At 41.1% G+C, this 22270-nt stretch overlaps 1 protein-coding gene across 1 annotated transcript in view; it reads right to left on the bottom strand.

Moving 5' to 3' along the window:
* Window positions 1-22270, bottom strand: part of NFATC3 (nuclear factor of activated T cells 3) — a 156029-nt gene that overhangs the window by 32947 nt on the left and 100812 nt on the right. The window contains 3 exon segments of the mRNA XM_075940320.1: window positions 7389-8441; window positions 13292-13418; window positions 15469-15524. Coding sequence (XP_075796435.1) covers window positions 7389-8441; window positions 13292-13418; window positions 15469-15524 — 1236 coding nt within the window.

Below are 22270 nucleotides of genomic sequence, written 5' to 3'. Positions count from 1 at the left end.
CAGTCAGCTGTGATTCGACTGGTTTCTGTTCAAAAGAGAGCACATGTTAGGCGAAGTGCTTCATAACAGCAAACTATTAAGGACCTGACTTACAAGTTACATTAGATCGGGGTGGGGAACCTTTTTTGGGTTGGGGGCTGCTGACCCATGGAAAAATTAGTCAGAGGTCGCACACAAATGAGAAGCCAAAAAACAAACAAACAACCCTATATTTTCTACATTCGAGCCTACTGGGGCCCAGACTAGTAGATCTTATGCGCTCCAGTGCCTCGGTAGGTGCAGGGTCCCGAATGCTAGGAAGCGAGCCCTGAGCCTTGGGGGCTGGATGCAGACAAGCTAGGGTTCCCCCCACCCCTGCATTACAGAACTTACTATCATTTTACAATCAATATCATCATCTACAAGATTTTTAAAAAAAAATAGAGTGATAAGAGTCTTAGGGTTTGTCTACATAGTGCATTAGAGTGCCCCAGAATGTGTGCATTGCAATTTACATATAATTGTGAGCATTTCATGGACTTACTGGTCCATGTGGACCCTGCTGCATTAAAAATTCCCTAGTGCACATGAGCACGAGTAGTATACGTGGGTCAGTTAGTGACTAGAATGCTAATACACATTAGAATGTACAGTGCTTTGGTGTGGACTAATGCATCACGTAGATAAGTCCTCAGAGTCTGTGTGGATAAGTTCCAATATCCTGAACAAAAAACAGAAATAATTGTAACAGCATTTATCTGGTCCCTCTCCTACTCCACCTCTTGCTGGCTAATATTCACTTCCCCATCTGAAATCAGGCTCTGAATTTCCTCCGTCTTCCTCCCAGTATATGCCAACTTCTACTCCTGCCCCACTCCCAACCCCTTCTAATAGTCATACTTACCACAAAGTGCTAGGAAATGGTATAGCACTACATTTAATTGCAAAGAACCCCATTTTTGAAGTATGTTGATTTAGGTAGCAACACGAGATGAAAGGAAATATTTCAACACTATTAAAAATCAAATCAATAATGCTAGTACTGTATAGTCAGTAAAGAACATCATTTTCAAATATCTTCTAATATATATAGTAAATTTTGTCTCTGTGTACAGCAGAAATTGACATCATACAACAAAGCCCAGTAGCAGCAAAATACACAGAACCTTACTGTATGTTTTGCAAAAATCAGAAGTCAGTTTACAGAACACTACTCCACAAAGGAGACAATTTTTGTTCCCTAATATTTCAAGTAGGATTTTCCAAGTATTGGATTTCTTACTTCAGCATTCATGACACTTTGAAGCAACAGCTTGGTTTAAATGTACTATATATACTACTAATTTGAGGATTGTGTATTGTATTTTTAATTTTAATATACAGTGTTCACTTTCTAATACATCACAGTTACCTTGCTATTAGTTACCATTGCACTTCTGTGAAAGGTGCTGTAGATACAGTCTGTGAAAGTTGGTGAGCAGCTTCACCTGGGGTTCTTAAGTTGAATCTGTATGTAAGTCAGAACTGGCGTCCAGATTCAGCGGCTGAATCTGGATGCCAGTTCCGACTTACATACAGATTCAACTTAAGAACAAACCTACAGTCCCTATCTTGTACGTAACCCGGGGACTGCCTGAATAGCTAATTTTCTGTCAGTTTTTGTCAGCAAAAACATTTGAGGCCTGTCTGCGCTTCCAGTGATGAATCACAATGCCCAACTTTGCCACTGTAGCTGCAGCTAAAATATATAGAAGAATATGGAAACCTGTGTATAAATTAAGTAGTCCATACTTTAATATGTAAGTGTAAAATGGCCTCACAGTACTGATCCATAGACAAGTCAACAAAGTATTGGAATTATCATTTGTGCTTTCATACCACTAAACAGATTCCCCTAAAAGATTCTAAATTATTGGATCAATACTGTTATAGGAAATTAAAGTGTGTGGGGGGGGGGGGGGGGACAGCTGAACTCTAGATGTGGACTGTATTTTACAGAGCAGCTCCATCATTTTACACACAGAAAATTGTTAGAGGAGAGACTCATCTTTATGTAATGAGATACTGATAACTCATGGTTAGTATGACCTCCTAAAAATTATATACATTACCCAAAATGGACAAAATGAAATGAAACACTCATAACGCATATTCAGAAGTAGAAATAATCAATAGTTTATGTTTTATATAAAACTAACAGATTACTACATTTTACAAACTAAAAATTTGACACACTTGTAAACTGGAATACTGCAAAAGTTAAGAATAATTTGCTACAACTTAATAGAACGAAAAAATGGAGAAGCTGCAGACCTCAATTTATACGTTGCTGCAAACATTCTGAACTAGAATGATCAGATTTTTCAAGATGAAAAGCTGGAACATCTGTCCTGAAGCAAGAGCACACAGAGACTGTGTCAAAGTGTAGGATGTACATGGCAAAGACTAAATCATATGCCAAGTCCTCCTCTCTTTAGCCAAACAACCTCCATCCCTGTCTCCAACATCTCAAGGGTATCACACTCAGTGGGAAAAAGGTTAGTCTGAGAAAATGGAAATACAGGATGTCAACTCGTGGCAGACCATGAGACCCACTTATTTGTACTTACGCAGCTTTCTGTTTGTTTGACCATCTCAGAACCATTGCTCATCTGAGCTGGTTAATGTGCACAAGTTTTTAAAACTGGAACACCACTAGGCCACATGAATGCATGGCCATTCCCTATTTAGAATGGTACACAATATAACAGGCTTTGAACAGCCACATGTTCCAAAAGGTAAAACGTGACGCTTATTCTAGAACTGTTAATAGTTAATTTGTAATATAAATTGTAATTAAGCAATTAATACCTTTCTATATTCATTGTATTTTTAAACACAAAAAGATACATGCAACATAATATAAAGAGAAAATATGAATTTTAACTCCTTTGAAATGTAGGTTGACAGATTCCAATCTATGATATCACATCTACCACGAAAACCTGCTGTAGCCAGTACAGCGTATGCATGCATGTACATAGAATATAGTACAAGTATTTTTTTTTTATTTCTCACGCCCAACATGCTATTTTTACCTTTGGATATACACTCTAAATGGAAGCTTTTTGCAAAACTGCAAATATGAAAAAACGTCTACAGTTAATCCAATGTCACCCCTCTTAGACTTGCATAAGCATGAAAAGGTGTAAAGTCATCAGCATAATGGAATGCAGGTTCACAAATGACGGAGTATATAGGCAGTTAAAAGGTGAACAAATAGCAGCCTTTTTTGTGTTAATTATTTTCAGGACAACTTCAGCAACATTAACTTAATGATTTTTAGGTTTTGTGATATTATAATATTCTAAGCAGAAAGGTACAACTCAAAAGTGAGGTGCTCAAAATCCATGACTTTTAAATAGATCATTAATTCTCCAAGCATTTGTATAACCCAACCATTTTAGTTTGCAAATCTAAAAACCATGTGAAATAGTTAGTTTGAAATAGCAAATGGCACAATTTTTACTACCACACCATTTTTCATTTCAGCTTAAACACTACTAAACCTCTCCTACAGAACTGGCCATAGTAGTATCTATACTTATATAAAATGGAAGTATATGAAAGTTTTGTGATCTACTACAAAAGAAAATTTAAGTCATAAAGGTTGATGGAATTTTCTGAAATTCTCTGAAATAACCCCAAGAATTGTTTTTGGAAACAGAACTCTCTCCATTTTAGATTTGTGTGTAGGTATGGGGTGATAAAAGCGGAGAGGATGAGAAGGAGGAGATGGGCAGAGAAGAGGTAGGGACCAATATGCTAAGAATAGGGGTCAAATCTGCATTCAGAAGTGAGAGAACCTCGGACATATGTGAAAAGAAACTAAAACTGTACCCTATATATAGCGTCTGGATACTTTGAAGTGGGGATGTAAAATCCCATTTAATCAGTTAACCAGTTAAACTTAATCAATTAAACAGATGCAAGTGGCAGGGTTGCTCCAGCCTGGCTGGGTTAGAAGGACTACTCTGCCATGGATGGGGGCTGCTCCAGCCCTTACCAATTAACCGTAACCAGTAAGCCTTACCTGTGAGCATGAGGCTTACTGGTTAACCATTCACATCCCTACGTTGAAGAGGAAGGACTTGCCTTTCAAAAAAGAGGGCCCCAGAGACAACTGGAGGAGGCCACCCTAAGACTTCACTGGGTAAGGGATTGCAGTTAGTTTTAGAGGACATCCTTCTAAACTGATCAAAGGCAAACATTTTAGACTGCACATCACAGCAACAAACAATTCTAGATTTTGACACTAGGCCTGTGATGAATCCTAATAACCATAAGTAACCCCATTTTGAGGAGACAACTCCCAATTTCTTTGACCTATGCCATCAGAAATCCTCAACCCCTTCAACTAAGCTGTTTGGGAAATTTTGCAATATACCTCAAATTAATATACATGGGAGCATTCTTCTCACCTAGGGCTGATCTACAGTGGACATTTTACCAATATAACTGAGTTTAGGTGTGAAAGTTTTTGCCATCTCAATTATACCAGTAAAAGCCCCTGTACAGATGCAGTTGTACAGGCGCCTTAGAGCAGCATAATTTATTTTGGTTCCCAACCAGAATAACCATATCTGTATAACTACTTTTATAACTGTGTAACTGTAGCTAGCTATACATGGAGTGTTTTTCTGTTTTATCTATTCTGGCACTATTAAAGCGGCAAAACTTTAAAGCACCAGATAAGCCCTAAGAAAAGCAGTGACAGACTCAGAACTAAATTAATATTTTTTGCACCCATGTTTAGTGAATTATGCTTAAAGTAGCCCTGTATAGTGGGACAGCTAAATGGGGATTCTTCCAGTTGCAAGAGCATAGAATTTATAAACAGGGTGAATTTATGATAGAAGAAAGTTCACAAAACTCATGTTTTGTCACCTCATAAGTGAGACATCTGATTTCTGGCAGAGGATAAGGAAGATACTCTTAGTGGCTGACTACTTTACTTGACAACGTTGGTTTCCGCAGTCTAGGCCTTAAAGAGCAATTACATTAAGAGCTGAACCAATTTCAGATACAAATTGGATTACAAGAATCAAGAACAGGTCCCTTTTAACAGAAAAAATGGTTTTCAACTTGTTGATTTCATTCTATATGTTATATTGACCTAGACTTCTTGATGGCTCAAGAAGAGGTCAGCTGTATCCTAGAAAGTTGTGAATGTATTGTTAATTTCAGTTACTGTTTTCAGCAACTGCTTATTTCAAAGTATTTCAAAGACTGAACTTGCCTGATGCTTGCTTGTATCAGACAGATGCACCAGGCAATTTTCCTAACAGTTGTGTATGTTTTAACTAAACTATTTCATACGCCATATCAGAAGCCCTTGTTTTCACCAAGATTCAACTTTAAGTTAAAATTGTGTTTTCTTCAAATTGAAACAGCACAGAAAATTATAGTGCAAAACAAGTCATGCTTTATGGAACAAAAGCAGCCCAAAAATTTCAGCTTGAAATATTATGGCAAATCAATATTAACACTCAATAGTGCTGTTTGCTATGGAATAGCATCAGGACATAGGTAGCTTTGCTCAAACCTACAAATGGAAAGGTAGGTACCTACAAGGTTAGGCAGAAGCTGAACTGCAGTTCTGAGAATGTCAATAGTGCCTAAATGTTGGATTTGCAAATTGTGGATCTAGTTCCTTGAGCCTTTCACTAGCACTAATTTTTTGAAGTAATTTAAGAAGAACAATCAGGAACTGTTACAGAACCGTTTTCTATGCAATCAGCAATATATCACATAACCATAGTTTTAGTACTTGAACCTTTTTAAAACTAAAATTACACAAATACCAAAAATGATACATAGACGCTCACTGAAATTACTTAGAGGCACCTCGCAACCTAAAAAATTATTGAAAATTAACAATTGATGTACTGAGACAATTTGATAAATGTGCAGTTATAGTTAATTACTAAGTACATCTACATGTACTGTTTATAATTTACACAAGTAATTAAGGCAGACTTCATCATTACCTTGTATTAAATATTTGAGATGGAGCACAGTTTCTGTCTAGATGAATTATTAGATTAACTAGGTTCAAATCCATGCATTCCTTGCCAGGTGGTGTGTATGAATGTTCCATGGCAAGTGGTGAATTTATCAATTTTTGTAGAATTTAAGCTAATTTAAAAAAGTTTGCAGGCTAGGTCTACATTAGTGTAAAACACCCACAACTGGCCTGTCAGATGATTTGGGCGCAGGATATAAAACTGCAGTGTAAACATCTGGGTTCAGGCTGGAGCCCAGGCTATGGGACCTTCCTTGCCTTTAAGTCCCAGAGCCTGGGCTCTAGCCCAAGCTCAGATGTCTACCAAATTTCAAAAGGGATGTTAAAATTAGTTAATTTTGGTAAATATGTATCTGCTGAAATTCTGAGTGGGTACACACGTTTACATGCAAGGGGTGGGAGGAGAGAAGGCGGCTCTGTGGGAGATGGTGAGTGCATGGAGCCGACTTTTAAGCTGGCTCCCTGCTCATAATAGCTCCCGCCCAGCAGGTGGCTCCCATGTTCCCTCCTTCACCACCCCCCACGCTGCCATCTCTGGTATAGAGGCAGTAGTTGGGGGCAGAGAAGGCTGAGTAACCATGAAAGTGAGCTTATGAAACTAGACTCATCAGTTAATTAGTTACAATGTTGCATCCCCAATTTCAAGGTAGTACTGAAATTTAGCTAACATTTTAGTTTGCAGAACTGGCCTGGGCATTAGGTTTGTCCTTCGAAACTGGGGTATTTTTAGCACACTGTAATTCACTATTACACACTTAGCAAAAACCTCAACAGGCCTCAAAGTTTGATTTCTTTCCTCATCTAGATTATTCAAATGGTGGACAAATGAAGTATTGACACCACGAAAGTCTAGAACTGTATTCTTCTAGAGTCTGAATTTCAGGATATTAGTCAAAGGCACCAAATTACATTTAAGTAATTCAGTTATATAACAAAAGACACTGTAATATCAAACCAACAAGTTACAAATAGAAGTGCCTTGAAACTAAATCTTCACATAGAAGGATGAATGTATAATGGCCCTGAATAATAAGGGGCACGTTTTTAGAAAGGATTAGGCGTAACCTCTTATTTTGTGCCCACAGAACAATTTGTGGGTGAAAAATCAAAGCAAGAGGACTTGTTTGTCTATTTACAGGAATTACACTCAATATGTTGTTTATGTACTGCAAACACTGGGGGAGGGGCGATGAGACAAAAATGTGACTGCAAGTTTTGTGGATGGAAGCTGTGCTTGCAAAAGGGTGTTCTTCTGAAAATGTTGCTTACATTATTGCTCTAAAGAGGTTTCTAATGTCACCAGCATCTTACAGAATCCCAACTGTCAAAAGTAATATCCACTTACCATCATCTAGTGTGATGTCTTGCAATCCAATTGTTTGAAAAGTCAACTCTCGATCTTCAGGTTCTGGTTTAATGTTAACAGCTACCCCATCTGATGAAAATGGAGATGACTCGCATACACTGTGATGTACTAAAGATGAAGCTACATGAAGACCTCCCAATCCAGGACTATGTTCTTGAGGGGAATGTTGTCCCGAGTGACTTACAGCCGTTGGGGGAGGAGATGCAGCAGGTCCTGAGCTAGGAGACTGGTATGGCATAGGCTGTAGCTGAGGAGAAGATGGCCCTGACAGTGGTGAATGGACCAAAGAATGGGAAGCTGTTGGGGATGGTGATGAAGCAGACCCTGGGTTTGCAGAATGGTATGTGACTTGCTGCAACTGAGGGGAAGGTTGCCCAAGGGGTTGATTCATTGCAGAAGAGAGAGAACCCTGCCCAGTATTTGGACAGTGGTATACCATTGACTGCAGATGAGGTGATGATTGTCCTGAATGAACTGGATGTGCCAAAGGATGTCCTACTGTACATGAAGTTGTCACTGAACCAGGATTTGAAGAATGGTACTGCATTTGTGGCAGAGGTGGGCAGCTAAGATTTATCAAATGAGGTACAGCTGCATCTTGTTGAAATGAAATAGTGTCAAATCCTTGGCTGGAGACAGAACTCATGGGAAGACCAGGCTGTCCATTGTACATAACATTAGATTGCATAGGCTGGTAGGAAGGCCTCACTGGAGGTGTTGATGTTACTTGGAAAGACTGGTGAACAACAGGAGGCAAAACATGACACTCATCACCTGGACTGACGTTTCTACCTTGTATATGAGACAGATGGGACACTGCTGATGTCGTCATGGATGTATATGTTTGCTGAACTGGGCACACAAGACTCCTGGGTGATGTAGATAGTAAACTATCATGTGGGTGCCCTGGATCTGCTGAAGACAGCTGAGTTCGGATGGAATGCAGGCCCTGAACGCTGCCAGTATGAGGCAGGGACAAAGATGGAACGGCAGACAAATCCATTTCATCTCTGTGCTCTTGTTTCATTAAAACTAGAAAAATGAATAAAAATCAAAATTATACCTTATAATTCTACTTCACTATAATGTGACACAGTATGTACTCTAAATTACATAGCACTTGCATGTAAATGCCATGATTCTATCGCTGGATTTATCATATTTTGTTTTTCCCAGTCTTTTACCATTTATTTTGTCTCGCTCTTAATTTCTCTCTTCCATTCTTGAATTTTTACATTCCTGTCATGCTGGCTGGTATGCCTGAAACATTTTGCCTTTTATTATCTGCTCAATGTCTTCCTTCAGCTCCCTCTCCCTTTCCTCATCAGTAACCCACAGGTTATCAAGTTTTGAACTACTGCTCTATTCTTTGTACTGGCTGGGTTTGGAGGGGAGAGTGGGCAGTTACTGTACTATTACTGGCCCAGGACAAAGCACAGTAGACCTAGGTTAATAAAGGACATCTAAGGTCAACCAGTGACTTTCACTGATAAGGTTCTGGCAGAAAGTTCAGCACCAACTCTCAGAAAAGGTGATAAAACTGGCTGCTTTGAGAGTGTAGCTATTGGGTAACACTGAGTTCAGTACAAGATTAACTGACAAATGAAATGATCAAAGATGCTTAGATCCAAAGAATACATTAATCCAGACAGCAATGGCTACTATTTTTGTTACAATTTTTTCAAGTACCAGTTCTAAAAAAAGGGAACAAAACTAAACAAAGTTTTTAATTTTCATGCTTGTAAATCTGACTGATCTTTAAGAAGGCTATCAAGTTTTAGTTTTACTTATTGATGGTTCAACAAAGATAGGGCTAAAGGTGTCTGTTCTCCAGCACATCTATTTATAGAATAAGGAAGTACTTATTTTCTAACAACATCTGTTACTTATAATCACTATAAAATTAGCTGTTGCAAGTTACACAATCCAGCACAAAACCAAAACACTGGGTTATTGGACTAGCATCTTCTCATAGAGATTTATTTATTTACTATGTTCTCTGTCTATTAGTGCTGACCATATTGTTGCACTTAAATATACTACAGGTTAAACCTCTGTGGTCCAGGACACTCTGGTCCAGCAACATCTGCAGTACAGAAGGCAAAGATTGCTGGCAGCTCAGAATGGAACCCACTAGCAAAGTCAATGAGCCAGCAAATCCAACCCGGTCATCGAGTCCAACCTCATCTAAATCAATCCAGCCAGGGCTTTGTCAAGCTGGGATTTAAAAACCTCTAGGGAAAGAGATTCCACCACCTCCTTAGGTAACCCATTCCAGTGCTTCACCACCCTCCTAGTAAAACAGTTTTTCCAACCTAGACCTCCCCCACTGCAACTTGAGACCATTACTCCTCATTTTGTCATCGGCCACCACTGAGAACAGCCTCTCTCCATCCTCCTTGGAACTCCCCGTCATGTAGTTGAAGGCTGCTTTATAATCCCCCTTTATTGTCCTCTTCTGAAGACTAAATAAGCCCAAATCCCTGAGAATCTCTTTGTAAGTCATGTGTTCCAGCCCCCTAATCATTTTTGTTGCCCTCCTCTGGACTTTCTTCAATGCATCCACATCCTCTCTGTAATGGGGGCCCCAGAATTGGATGCAGTACTCCAGATGTGGCCTCACCAGTGCCAAATAGAGGAGAAAAATCACTTCTCTAGATCTTCTGGCAATGCTTGTACTAATGCAACCTAATATGCCATTAGCCTTCTTGGCTACAAGGGCACACTGTTCACTCAGCCACCTTTTCATCCACTATAATCACCAGGATTCTTTCTGCTGCACTGCTTCTAAGGCAACAGATCCTCAGCCTGTAGCCATGCTTGGGATTCTTTTGTTTCAAGTGCAGGACTGTGCTCTTGTGCTTGCTGAACCTCATTAGATTTCTTTCGGCCCGATCCTCCATTTTGTCTAGGTCATTCTGGATGCTATCCCCACCCTCCAACCTATCTACCTCTCCACCTAGATTAGTGTTATCTGTGAACTTGCTGAGGGTGCAATCCATCCCATTGTCCAGGTCATCAATAAAAATGTTGAACAAAACTAGCCACAAAACCGACCCTTGAGGCACGCAGCTTGATACCAATGGCCAGGACCAGCCTTAGGGAAAATGGCACCCTAGTGAACTTGTATGTTGACACTCCTGAGCCTCACCCCACCCCAGGCATGGTGCCTCCCCCATTTCCCTTGGCTGCCATTGGCTCCCCCACTCCTGGACCCCCATCCTTTGCCCCTTTTGCCATTAACTCCTGCCTCTCCTTCACCCTAACTCCTAAACTGTGTCCCTAATTCTAACATTGTCACCTTCACCCCAGCCTCTGCACAATACCATCTTCACCCCAGCCCTTGCATTTCCCTCCCATCTGCAGCTCCAGCCCTTGCATTCCCAGTGTGCCTACCACTTCCTGCCCAGTATCACTCAACTTATGCCAATGGTTCTCAAACTTTTTGGCCCGTGGCCCATCCGGCTCAATGCAAACATTTCCATGGACAACCAGCTGCTGTTCCCCCAGCTGGGTGAGTGGGAGGGGCAGCATTTCTTCTCCATGAGCCTCCTCCCCGCCTGCAGGAAGCCAGCACAGGTGCTCCTACCACGTGGCTGGGAGGAGGGAGGGTAAAGCTGCAGCGCCCTGGGCCTAGGCAGGAAGAAAAAAGCCAGCCAGAAGGAAAAAAGAGCCAAAGGGGAGCGGCAGGGTAAGAACCCTTTACGGCACCCCCTAGCTGCAGCACCCTGGACCTAGGCCTGGATTGCCCAGCTCTAAGGGCTGCCGACTGCCAACCACACATCAAGCTGTCAATCTCTAACCGTTGTGCCCAACAATCTAGCCAACTTCCTATCCACCCTACAATCCATTTATTCAATCCATACTTTAACTTGCTAGCCTGTTGGCCCCACGGGTACTGCTAAGGGAAAAATTTCCAACGCGTGCATGCTGTGTGCGCACACCTACATGGAACGGACATGAGCAATCACTCAAAGAAGAGGTAAAGCTCAGAAGTGGTTTCCTCAAGTAGGTAATTTTTTACCTTAAAGGAATAAAAAATTAGCTTTCAAGAAAGTATTTGTGGACCTAAGTGAGGATACTGGAATTCAATGTACACATCAGATGAGATTAACTTCGAGGGCCCAATAGAGGCATCTATTTTGAGGAGTCTTTCTGCCTGAAGGAACAAGGGGAGAAAGTTCTCTATTCATTTGGATTCGAATGGCACTCGAGTTTCCTTGCCCTGGATCACTCCTCAAATTCTGCAAGTACATTTATTATATAGCAATACATACGCAAACAAACCACCCCAAACCAATCACCCTCCCCCAACAAACCTACTTTGGTCTGCACTGAAAAATGCTAAGTACTACAAAAGTGCATGAATATTATTTTAGCAATCAAACCTTTCCAAAGTTCCACTGACAAAGGGGAATGTCTCATGTATAGATGTATGCAGGCAATTTTTTTAATGCAAAAAGCAAGAGTGTACAATCTCTCCCTGCATTGCTTATTACCATGCCTACATATTTATTTCATATTTCCTTTTAGCTCCTAGGTTCTTTTTAAATCAGCCACAGAACTTATAAGGTTGATACATTTTTCAATAATTTGAGTCCCCCGCTTCCTTTTTAAGCCAAAGGCCATGGTTAAGCAATAATCAGGGGCTGTTACTTATAAGCTCAACACTTTTTTCCTGCGAACACCTGTACCAATCAATTACGGGCTTACAGCAGCACGCATGTTAAAATGAAAACAGGAAACCCTTCAAGTGGGTGTTAAGGGTTGCCATAATATAGCTTCAGTTATAACTTCACTTCCTTTTTATTTTGGACACATTTTAAGCTAGTATGTTCCATTACTCATTCCAATATTTCAACAGTAGCTTTTTCAGGAAAGGAACAACTTATGATTACTTCGAGTTAAAGAATATTTTCAAGCAGCTGACATTCTTTCAAAAAATGTGCTGAAGTAACTTTAAATATTGTTCAAAACTTTTGCCATTGCAGTGATAAATCTAATTCATGCATAGTTATCCAGATAATTGTATATACACTGTTTAATTATGCGTAAAGGCACAAAACATGCAACTGGTATAAAATAATAATTGAAATTGGATTTTGTCAGTCTACTGTGCCTGTTAAGAATATTCATTAGTTTTCTGATATATAAATTATGTATGTCAAGTCCTACAATTCCACATAATTTCAACAACTCTGAAGAGAACTCTCCCTTACGATTATTACTGGTTCTTGATGAATTCCTGACTGCTCTTTACAATCTGTTAGGAACTTTAAATTCACTTGAAAAGTCATCCAAAAAACAATAAATATCCTGCAGTTTTCCCCAATACCAAAGACACTATAAGACAGGTCAATGTCAGCATGTCATTCTGATAAAGTTTCAAGATTAGCTCTCGCCACACCACAAGGCGTCCATATTTTTCCTCTCTCTCATCTGAAGTTCAGAGCTGTATTTTAACTACTGAGAGAGAGACTGGAGTGCTATAAACTGAAAATGAACTATTTCTCTGACTGTGCTCCTAGAATTCACTAATTGGAAACAGAACAAAATCATGAGAAAAAAAAGTGAACCACACTACATATGGCCAAGAAGCTACAGGAATAAAGTAATTAAATAATGTTCTAAAAAATTGCTAAAACAGAAAATTTTAACCATATTTATAGAATTATTTCACACTGCTATATTGGATTTAAATTTTTGCCATGAAATTAGACAAATTCTTAACAGGCAATTCAGAAACTGAATTGAAAAAAGTTACATCTGCTTGTCAAAGGGAACGTATTTTGCATAGTATCAATGAAATACACTTTTAAATAATTACTAAAATTTGAGTACTCATTAACTAGCTTGTAGTAAGATACAGTAGCTGTGTGTACCTGGTGTATATGTAAAACGTTGAGACTGGCTTTTTTTCCTCTTCCCATTGCAAAGATAAAACTGCACCTGGACTGCAGCTGTAATCGTTTTGTTATGGTATGGAGGAACTTCAAGAACAATGTTAGCCTAAATTAAAGTTGAAACAAGATAGCGTTACTTTTAAAATATAAATGAATACATCTGTTAAAGAATCCTGCTTGAGTGCTGGCTGAAATGCTAACTCAAATGGGGATTTTTAGTTCAGTGTAGCTATTGCTTCATGCGTAGCACTTTAGCAAATTCATAGTCCAGTTTTGTCAATTTCACAAAACAATACGTCATTACTTCAGCTATTTAAATCTGAAATTTCACAGTGTTTAATTATAGGGGTGCTGACCCAAAAAGTAGTGGTGTATGTTAGTGTGTTTATGTGGAGGGGGTTTGCAGTATTGCTACACTCTTTCTTCTGTGTTGTTGTTGGCAGTGCTGCTGCCTTCAGAGCTCAGCAGCTGGAGAACAGCAGCTGCTAGCTGGAATCCCAGCTCTGAAGGCACAACTGCCACCAGCAGTAGCACAGAACAGATGCCATGGTATGGTATTGCCACCTTTACTTCTGCACTACTGCCAACCAAGTTTAGCCCTCAGTCTGCTTCCACACTCTCTGCACATCCAACTCTGAACGCAGCAATGCAGGAATAAGGATGGCATAGTATGGTATTGCCCCTTAATTCTGCATTGCTGGGTCCTGAAGTCAATAGTTAAATCAATAGCTGTGACTCTTCCACTCCCCCGCCCAGCTCAAAGTAGCACAGAAATAAATTTGGGTGGCAATACTGCAATCTCCCTAAAATAACCTTGGCCCCCCTGCAGTCTCCCTCCCCTTCCCACAACACACTCTGGGTCAGGACCTCCAGTTTTAGAAACACTAGTCTTTCCCATTAAATCTGTATAGCATAGGGTAAAAGTACCCAAAAGATCAGATTTCATGGGTGGAGACCAGTTTTCATGGTTTATAATGCAATCTTCATGGCCATAAATTTGGTAGGGCTATTCATGCCTCTTCTAAACATTAAAGCAGAAATATAACAATATAATTTAACACGTGTAATGTGGGAGACATTTTTTGCATATTTTAGAGATTATATTTTTATTTAAAAATACATACATGTATTTTTAAATTTACCTTAACGAGTACAGGCAGTCCCCGGGTTACATGGATCCGACTTACATTGGATCCCTACTTACAAACGGGGTGAGGCAACCCCGCACTAGCTGCTTCCCCCCAGCAGACCAGGGAGACGCGAAGCTAGCGCCCCCCCACCCCAGCAGACCAGGGAGACGCGGAGCAGCTTTTCTCAGCAGACACCTCAGCTTGAGAATAAAGGACTGAGGGAAGTGAGGTGTGGGAGAATAAAACTGAGCTCTGGAGAAATGTTTGGCTACAGTTTCCCCTACAATATGTACCAGTTCCGACTTACATACAAATTCAACTTAAGAACAAACCTACAGTCCCTATCTTGTACGTAACCCGGAGACTGCCTGTATATGAATGCCTTAGAAGCAGATACTAAGCCTACGTCTACACTGGCGGGTTCTTGTGCAAGAACATTTGCGCAAGAACACGTCCACATTGCCATGTGCTTTTGTGCAAGAGCATCCATGGCAGTGTAGATGCTCTCTTGCCCAAGAAAGCTCTGAGGGCCATTTTAGCCATAGGGCTTTCTTGCACAAGAAACCCCTTGTGCAAGAGTGCTTACGCTTGTTAGAAAAGAGCATAGCTCTTGCTCAAGAAGCCCTCTTTTACTATGCTTTACTGTAAATCTTCTTGCACAAGAACGGGCGGGCAGTGTGGACACACTGAAGAAGAACAGCTGTTCTTGTGCAAGAATCTACAAGTGTAGACAGTCTAAATGTTATATGCAATGACAATTACTTCTCACATTGACAATTATTCTAAATTTCCCCTTCTAATTTTTTCAAATAAGGTTATAATTTCATTTTCTTAGAAAGCAGCAACATAATGAATGCTTTATACTCTAACAATTCAGAGTAAGTCTTCAAATGAAGTAAGCAAACTGCAAAACTTGTTCATATATCCTACTTATAATTTACACTAGAAGTACAAACTGAAAAACATGACAATCAAGACTAATTTATTACTTAAAAAACAACTTTCAAAAGAACAAAAGATTCTCACCCCTTGACACTTCTCCCTAATTATTTTCCCTTCTACTTCCCACTGAGGTCGTCCATCTGTTGAGAGAAATAAAGTTTACAAGAAATTCAAGTCAAAAAAGCATTTTCTGAAATACTTTGAGAGTGAATGCAATTCAAAATATTTAAATTAATTTAAGAGATGATATTGCAGAGTTAACTGGAAACAGATTCTAAAATTCTTAAATGTTCTTATTGTTGGAAACATCCAAAGCTCTTTATATACGTTAATGAAATCTGATCAAAGTTTCTGTTCCAAACAAATCTATTTCACTAAGGATTTCTGCATAGATAATATTGTGAGTTGAACAATCGTCAAAGTTCTTAACACCGATATTCTTTAAACAGATGGTGAAAATTCAGAGTTTCCACTATGATTTAAAATATCCAGGTAAGTGAAGATAAATTGTAAAATTTAATGGTTACTTCCTTAGCTGATGTGAATTAGGGTTAATGTATTGTGTCATTTAACATCAGCAACGTAACTGGCCCATTCTATTTAATTTATATGGAGTAATTAAAATCTGTTTAAATATATTTATAAAAATACACTAATGAAAAAATACTGATACTTGTAATATAAATACTCTTATTATACAGACATATTTAATCTAGAGATATTTATATTTATCAAAATAAATTAATATTTCTAATTCCAGAAGTATGTGCGTGAACACAAACACCACATATAAAATACATCATCATCTTTTGCTAGAAGACAAAAAAAAAAAAAAAAAAACCAGAGTTCCAACTACACAAATAGCATACAATACCAGCAGAAAACTGAAAGGTTGATTTTAAGTTGTGTCATGGTGCACAAATATAATTATAATCACTTTCAACATGGCTAATGAGTTGGAGTGCCTTCACTTAAATCATAAGCATTAGAGAGCTAGTGACTTCTCAATGTCTATAACAAATTAGACAAAAGTCATATTCTTATATTTCTGTTGAAAGGTAGGACCACTTTTGCCCATATATATGCAACAAAGTTACTTCAATCGTATAAGAAGTGTCATTGACTACCATGGTTTTACATGTGTCAGTCAAGCTATTCACATCCAGATTACTTGCAGAATCAGACCTTTAATTATCAGTCATATATAACAGTTTTAGGCAAGTTTTTTATTTGGGGTCGGCAACCTTTACAAAGTGGCGTGCCAATATTTAACCTTTCTGCCCTGGGCCATGCCTCTCTCCCGGGACGGCAGCAGGGGCTCTTTCCACTGCACACCCTGGGGACCACATGGGTCAATGCAAACTTTTCTGCCGCCCACAAGTTGCTAATGGAAACTCACCGTTAATTACACCCGAGCCATTTTGCTAGTGCTGCAGCTAGGGAGAATGGTTTGATTCAGGCATTTAATTTAATTTAAGGGCAGATTGAGTGTTTTAACTTCCTCAAGTTAGTTTATCAAACTTCATTTTAATTAAACTAAAGATTATTTTATGTCCAACATAAAAGTTTTCAATGTTTTCTTTATTTATGGTGGGGTGGGGAATATTTTTGGGGTCAGGGACCACTGATCCACAGAAAAATCAGTTGGGGACCACACAAGTGAGAAGCAAAATAACTCCCAAAGCAACCCTCACTAAGATGGCTCCCAACTGAGACATCTCACACTGGCGTTCCAGCTCCAAGGGGCGAGGGCAAGGAACAGGGAGGACTGATATTCAGGGCTTCCCTTAGGTCAGATTTACTTTTTCTGGTGGATTTTATGAAGCACCCTTAGTTTCTGGGGTTGAGACAAAAATGAGGGGTTCAGTATGCAGGACAGGGCTGCCAGACAGTGGGATAGGGATGGGGTGCAGGATCTGGGAGGGAGGTGGGGGGCAGAAGAGGGAGAGGTTGTGAGGTCTGGGTGGCAGGAAGTACAGAAGCAGGCTGGGAGCGGGGTGTTTGGCCAGGTGGACGGAGCAAAGGAGGACGCAGTGTGTGGCCAGGAGGGAGGGTGCAAGAGCAACGATGGATGCAGGAGCAGACTTCGGGGGTACAGGTTAGCCCTCGCTGATCTGACACCCTCTGGACGTGACTGGTCCCAGATGAGGGATTTTTCCAAATAAGAGGAGGTCATTTCAGGTCCCCTGCTGCTGCGCACCATACTGGGCTTCCCGGAACGCCCTTTCCCCCAAACCTCAGCTCGGCTGCTCTTTGGCCCTCCGGCCGCTCTTCACAGTCCCCTCCCCCCCGCCCCCGCTGCTTATCCTATGGCCCAGCCACTTACTCATTTTCCACGCTCTTAACAGACAACACCTCTTGCTGCTGCTATTGGATGGATCCCCACATGCAGGGAAAGCCTGGGAAGTGTCCCTGACTCCTATATTCCATCAGCTGGGGACGGGAGAAGAGGAGGAAGGAGAATCAGCTGCACAGCCGCTTTTAGATCTGTTTGGAGTGTGGGGGACTTTCCGGGACATTTCAGAGCTGCTCAGGGAACTGGGACAGGTCATTAAAATTCGAGACTGTTTCAGATTTTAAGGGCCATATGGTCAGCATAAGCAGCGGGGACTTCCCTTGGCTGTCAGGCTGGGATGCAGGTGGGCAACCAGGCCTTAGCCAGCATCTTTGCACTCAGGCTCCCCTGTCCCTAATAATGCAGAGCAGCAGGAGGGAGGGCTTGTGCTTAGACTGATGGGACTGGCTGGTCTGTCACTAAGAATGTGGCGTGGCAGCGGGGAGAGGGAAGGGGGCTTGTGCTGAGACTGGAACCGATTGCTCTGTCCCTTTAAGAAAGCAGAGTGGTAGCAGGGAGGGGGTGCAGAGGGGCTTGTGCTGAGACGTGTGGAACTGGCTGCTCAGTCCCTTAAATAATGCAGAGTGGCAGCTCAGGGGAGGTTTGTCCTAAAACCTGGTGGGGAGCAGAGACTGAGCCAGCGTCTTTGCAAGCCAGCTGCTCTCTGTCCCTTTAAGAGTGCAGAGTGCCAGGGGGAAGGAGGAGATGATCAGCTGTCAATAGGAGCCAAAAAGCATAAGCTTGTTTCTTAAAGGGGAAGCCTCCTTTTTGGAGGGTGGGGAGGAGTCTCGACAATTCTGGTGTGGCTCTTTGCATTTCTGGATGTTTCAGCTCTATTTGTTAAATGGGTTGGCCACCCCTGAAGTAGTCGATAGTGCTACCCGATACCTCCTGCTTATCATATACTCGACTACTCCATCACATCCTTAGACCAGTCTGCTAAAGAAATTTACTGGCCTGGGCCGGGGGGGGGGAGGGGGGAGAGAGAGAAATGTGTGTAATCTATAGCATTACCTATAAGCTTTTGCTTATTGGTTAGTCTACTACACTATTATATCCCTACCCCCATCTGAGAAATCTTACTCTTCTGCCTCTCCAGCATCACAGGGGAAAGGGAAGGGACAGGGAAGGCTGAAGTTCAGGGCTTCCCATAGGCCAGATTTACTTTTCTGGAGTTCCAGAGTTAGTGAATTTTGTGGACCCCCTTAGGTCCTGGGATGGGAATAAAAATGAGGGGTTCAGTGTGTGCGACAGGGATGCCAGTAAGTGGGATAAGGATGCAGGATCTGAGCAGGAAGGGGAGTGCAGGACGGAGTGAGGAGGGCAGGGTCTGGAGGGGAGGTTGGTGGCTGGAGGTGGGGGTGGGGATTGAGAAAGAGTTTGGGGGTGGGAGAGTGGGGAAGTAACACAGAAAAAGTCAATGGGTGAGAATGCAGCCAAATAGCTAATTGGCAAGGGTGGTAAAGAAATGGGGAGTAAAGGAAATTGCAGCTTCTGCAAAGTAAAATTGTATCCCCCCCCCGCTCACATCTTCCCTCTGCTCCAGCCTCACTACCCTCAGCTCCATGATTCCCCCCAGCTTGATCATCCCATGCCCCTGAATGCAACAGCTGCCCCCTGATCCTTCTTCACTCCCCTCCTGCCCTCACATCATTGTGACCCAATAGCACGCACTGGCAGGGAAGCAGCATTGGGCCTTGCAGCCCCCTGAGAGCAGTGCTGGGGTGCGGAGGGGCCAGAATCATTTTTCTGCCCAGCCTAGCCCTTTGCCTAGGCTCACCCTTCACCTGCAGGCTGCAGCTCTGGAGCTGGGGTGGGTGGAGCCAGGAGCTGGTTCCAGCCTGGTCAGGTGCAACGGATGCTGTGGAAGGGGCTACCCAGCCTTGCACATAGCTCATGGAAGAAGCAGTGCATCCCAGGCTCCGGCATCCCACGTGACCATCCACCCAGCCCTGATCTCCAGAGCAGCCCCAGCTCCGCTTCCTCCCAGGGCAGGAGGCAGAACCTGTAGCACAGAGGTGGGGAGGTTAACCCCTTAGCTCCCGGGAGCTGCATGCCCAGGCCGGGCAGGGGCAATCCCAGGGACATGGAGCTCAGTGCAGGGTCTTACTGGGCTGCCACAGCTCCTATGTCATGCCATGTGGCTGCCTCCCGTTCCTCCCTCCCAGCAGGAATCTGGAGCTGGTGTTCCAGCCTGCAGCTTCGCCGCAATCCTGAGGCTCGTGGGGGTGAGCTCCTGCCCTGCATGCCACAGAAAATCGGCTTGAATGCCACTTACAGCATGAGTGCTATAGGGTGCCACGCCCTATTTTGTATAAATTAGTTTTGTTGCCAAAAGCACAGCAGAGATTTTTTTTTAATAAATTGAATTATGAAACCTTATAATTGTGCACAATGCTAAAAATGGAGTACTGACAGAGATAACACATAAATTGAAAGAAAATATCAAGGCTGAAGATGCCAAAGAGGTAATCAAACTACTAATATGAAACTTTACCTGTAATGGAGGCTAGAGATATAAAATCCCATTTAACTGGCTAACCGGGTAAGCATATTGTTTGCATATTAAAGATGGAAACCGAAAGACATTTAGAGAAAATTCAAGTCCTGTACAACAGCCAAATTGTTCATCTTTCCCTAGACAGCCTATTGAAGACAAGGCACAATATCCATGTAGGCAGAAACAGAGAATTTATATTATGTTCTTATGCCCTGATCGGTTGAAAAAATTCTTGGAAGCTTAACCAAAACTATTTTGTGTAACATCTGATTTTAGTTGCATATTAACTGGAGAATGAGGAGCAACTAGCCAAAGGAGTAGTCCAGAATGCCCAAGAAAAGGAAATTTAAGTTTGTTCATATGCAGAAAAGACCAAATTACTAGCGAAAAAATGTGAAAACTTGATCTGAAGTTTTAAATGAAGTAAAGGCACTTTATACATCAAAGTCTTTTTATGGCCATGGAGAGAAAAAGTCCAACAGCATATAACCACCAAACCCCATTGCAGCTAATGTAAGACGGAGCCAACTTATATGCATCTTTAAGGGATTGAGTATTTTGTCTTACTGACGGTGTCTTTGTCAGTAAATGTACCCTCAATGAATTCAAGTTTTATCATATTGACATCAGTGTGAAACATCTTCCATATACGAGACTAGAGGAAGATATGACCTCTTGACTCATCTCTACTGAGTAATGTGTTTTCAAAGTCTATATTAGTTTCACTGGGAAAATGCCAAGATATTTTTTAATTCTTAATAGGGATTATTATACTCTGTGGGAGCAAAGCGGGGGAAGTCCCTGCAAAGCAACCAAAGGTGAAAACCGCAATTACTGTATTTACTTATAAAATTACTTAAAGCCATCTTTCAATATATTCTTTGCAGCATTAACTTTGATGTCAGTTTCAGAATGCATATTAGTAAAATTCTACTTGAATCCTTAAATTATCAATTTACCTTTTCAGTTCATAAGTTAAATAGCAACAAAGAAAGGCCTATAAGAGGTAAGTAACACTAACTATACAATTTACATGCTTTCCCAATCCTCCATATCACCTGTATAACCTCATCATATATTCTCTACCTGGGAACAAATATGAATAGGTAATGTTAAACTCAAATTTCTTAAGAAACTCAAATTTCTTAAGAAAACACTTATAAAAACATTTATAATAAATGCTAAGATCCAACCCATAGTTCAACAAAACAACCTACAATTAACCAAAAAGGATTTAGAAAACCTCTGGCATCACAGATGACTTTGTCCAGTTACTATTCAATCATTCTTATTGTTTGTGTGGATATCAAACAGAGCAAACATGGAAAGAAATATTTGTAAAATAAGAAAATGAGTTGGTAAAAATCAAACAGTATTGAGACACAGGAACAGATATAGTATCTGAAGCGACTTTTCAGTTGATGAGATTTCAAGTAATGTTCCCTGCAAAAACATAACTATATACTGTATTTACTGTGTAAGTTGTGTAACTGATTTGAAGAAAAAAATTGAACGTGTAAAAAAAAAAAAAAAGAGGTGTCCCTTTTCTATGTTCTAGCAGGGATGCAATAGTATAGTCGATTAATGGATAAACTGATAACCATTTTGTCTGGAAATGAATGACAGAAGAGGGATCACATGATGATTGCTTGCTGTGTTCATTCCCTTTAGGGCCCCTGTCGGCCGACAGTAAACTGTACTAGATGAACCTTTGGCCTGACCCGCTATGGCTGTTCTTATGTTGATCTTATGATCATCAAAACATCAGTTAATGCTATAGGCCACACACATTTCCCCCCTCCCTTGCCAGCAAATGTTTAGCAGGCTGACCAGCAGCCTGGCTCAGTCCTGGCTCATGCAGGGTCTGGGACTTACCCCGCTGTGGCTCTGCATTTAAAGAGTATTAGGAGCTCAGCAGGCAGGCAGCCCAGTTCAGTTCTGGATCTGGGAGCTCAGTCACCCCCCACCCCCCAAATCAGAAGCAGCAGCTGTTTTTTTAAAACTTGATCCCCGCACTGACAAGCTCCCACTTGCTGCCCCGTGCTGCTGCC

Source organism: Pelodiscus sinensis, chromosome 12 (assembly GCF_049634645.1).
Source record: "Pelodiscus sinensis isolate JC-2024 chromosome 12, ASM4963464v1, whole genome shotgun sequence".
Classification (NCBI taxonomy): Eukaryota; Metazoa; Chordata; order Testudines; family Trionychidae; genus Pelodiscus; species Pelodiscus sinensis.
This window is presented reverse-complemented; position numbering and strand designations above follow the sequence as displayed.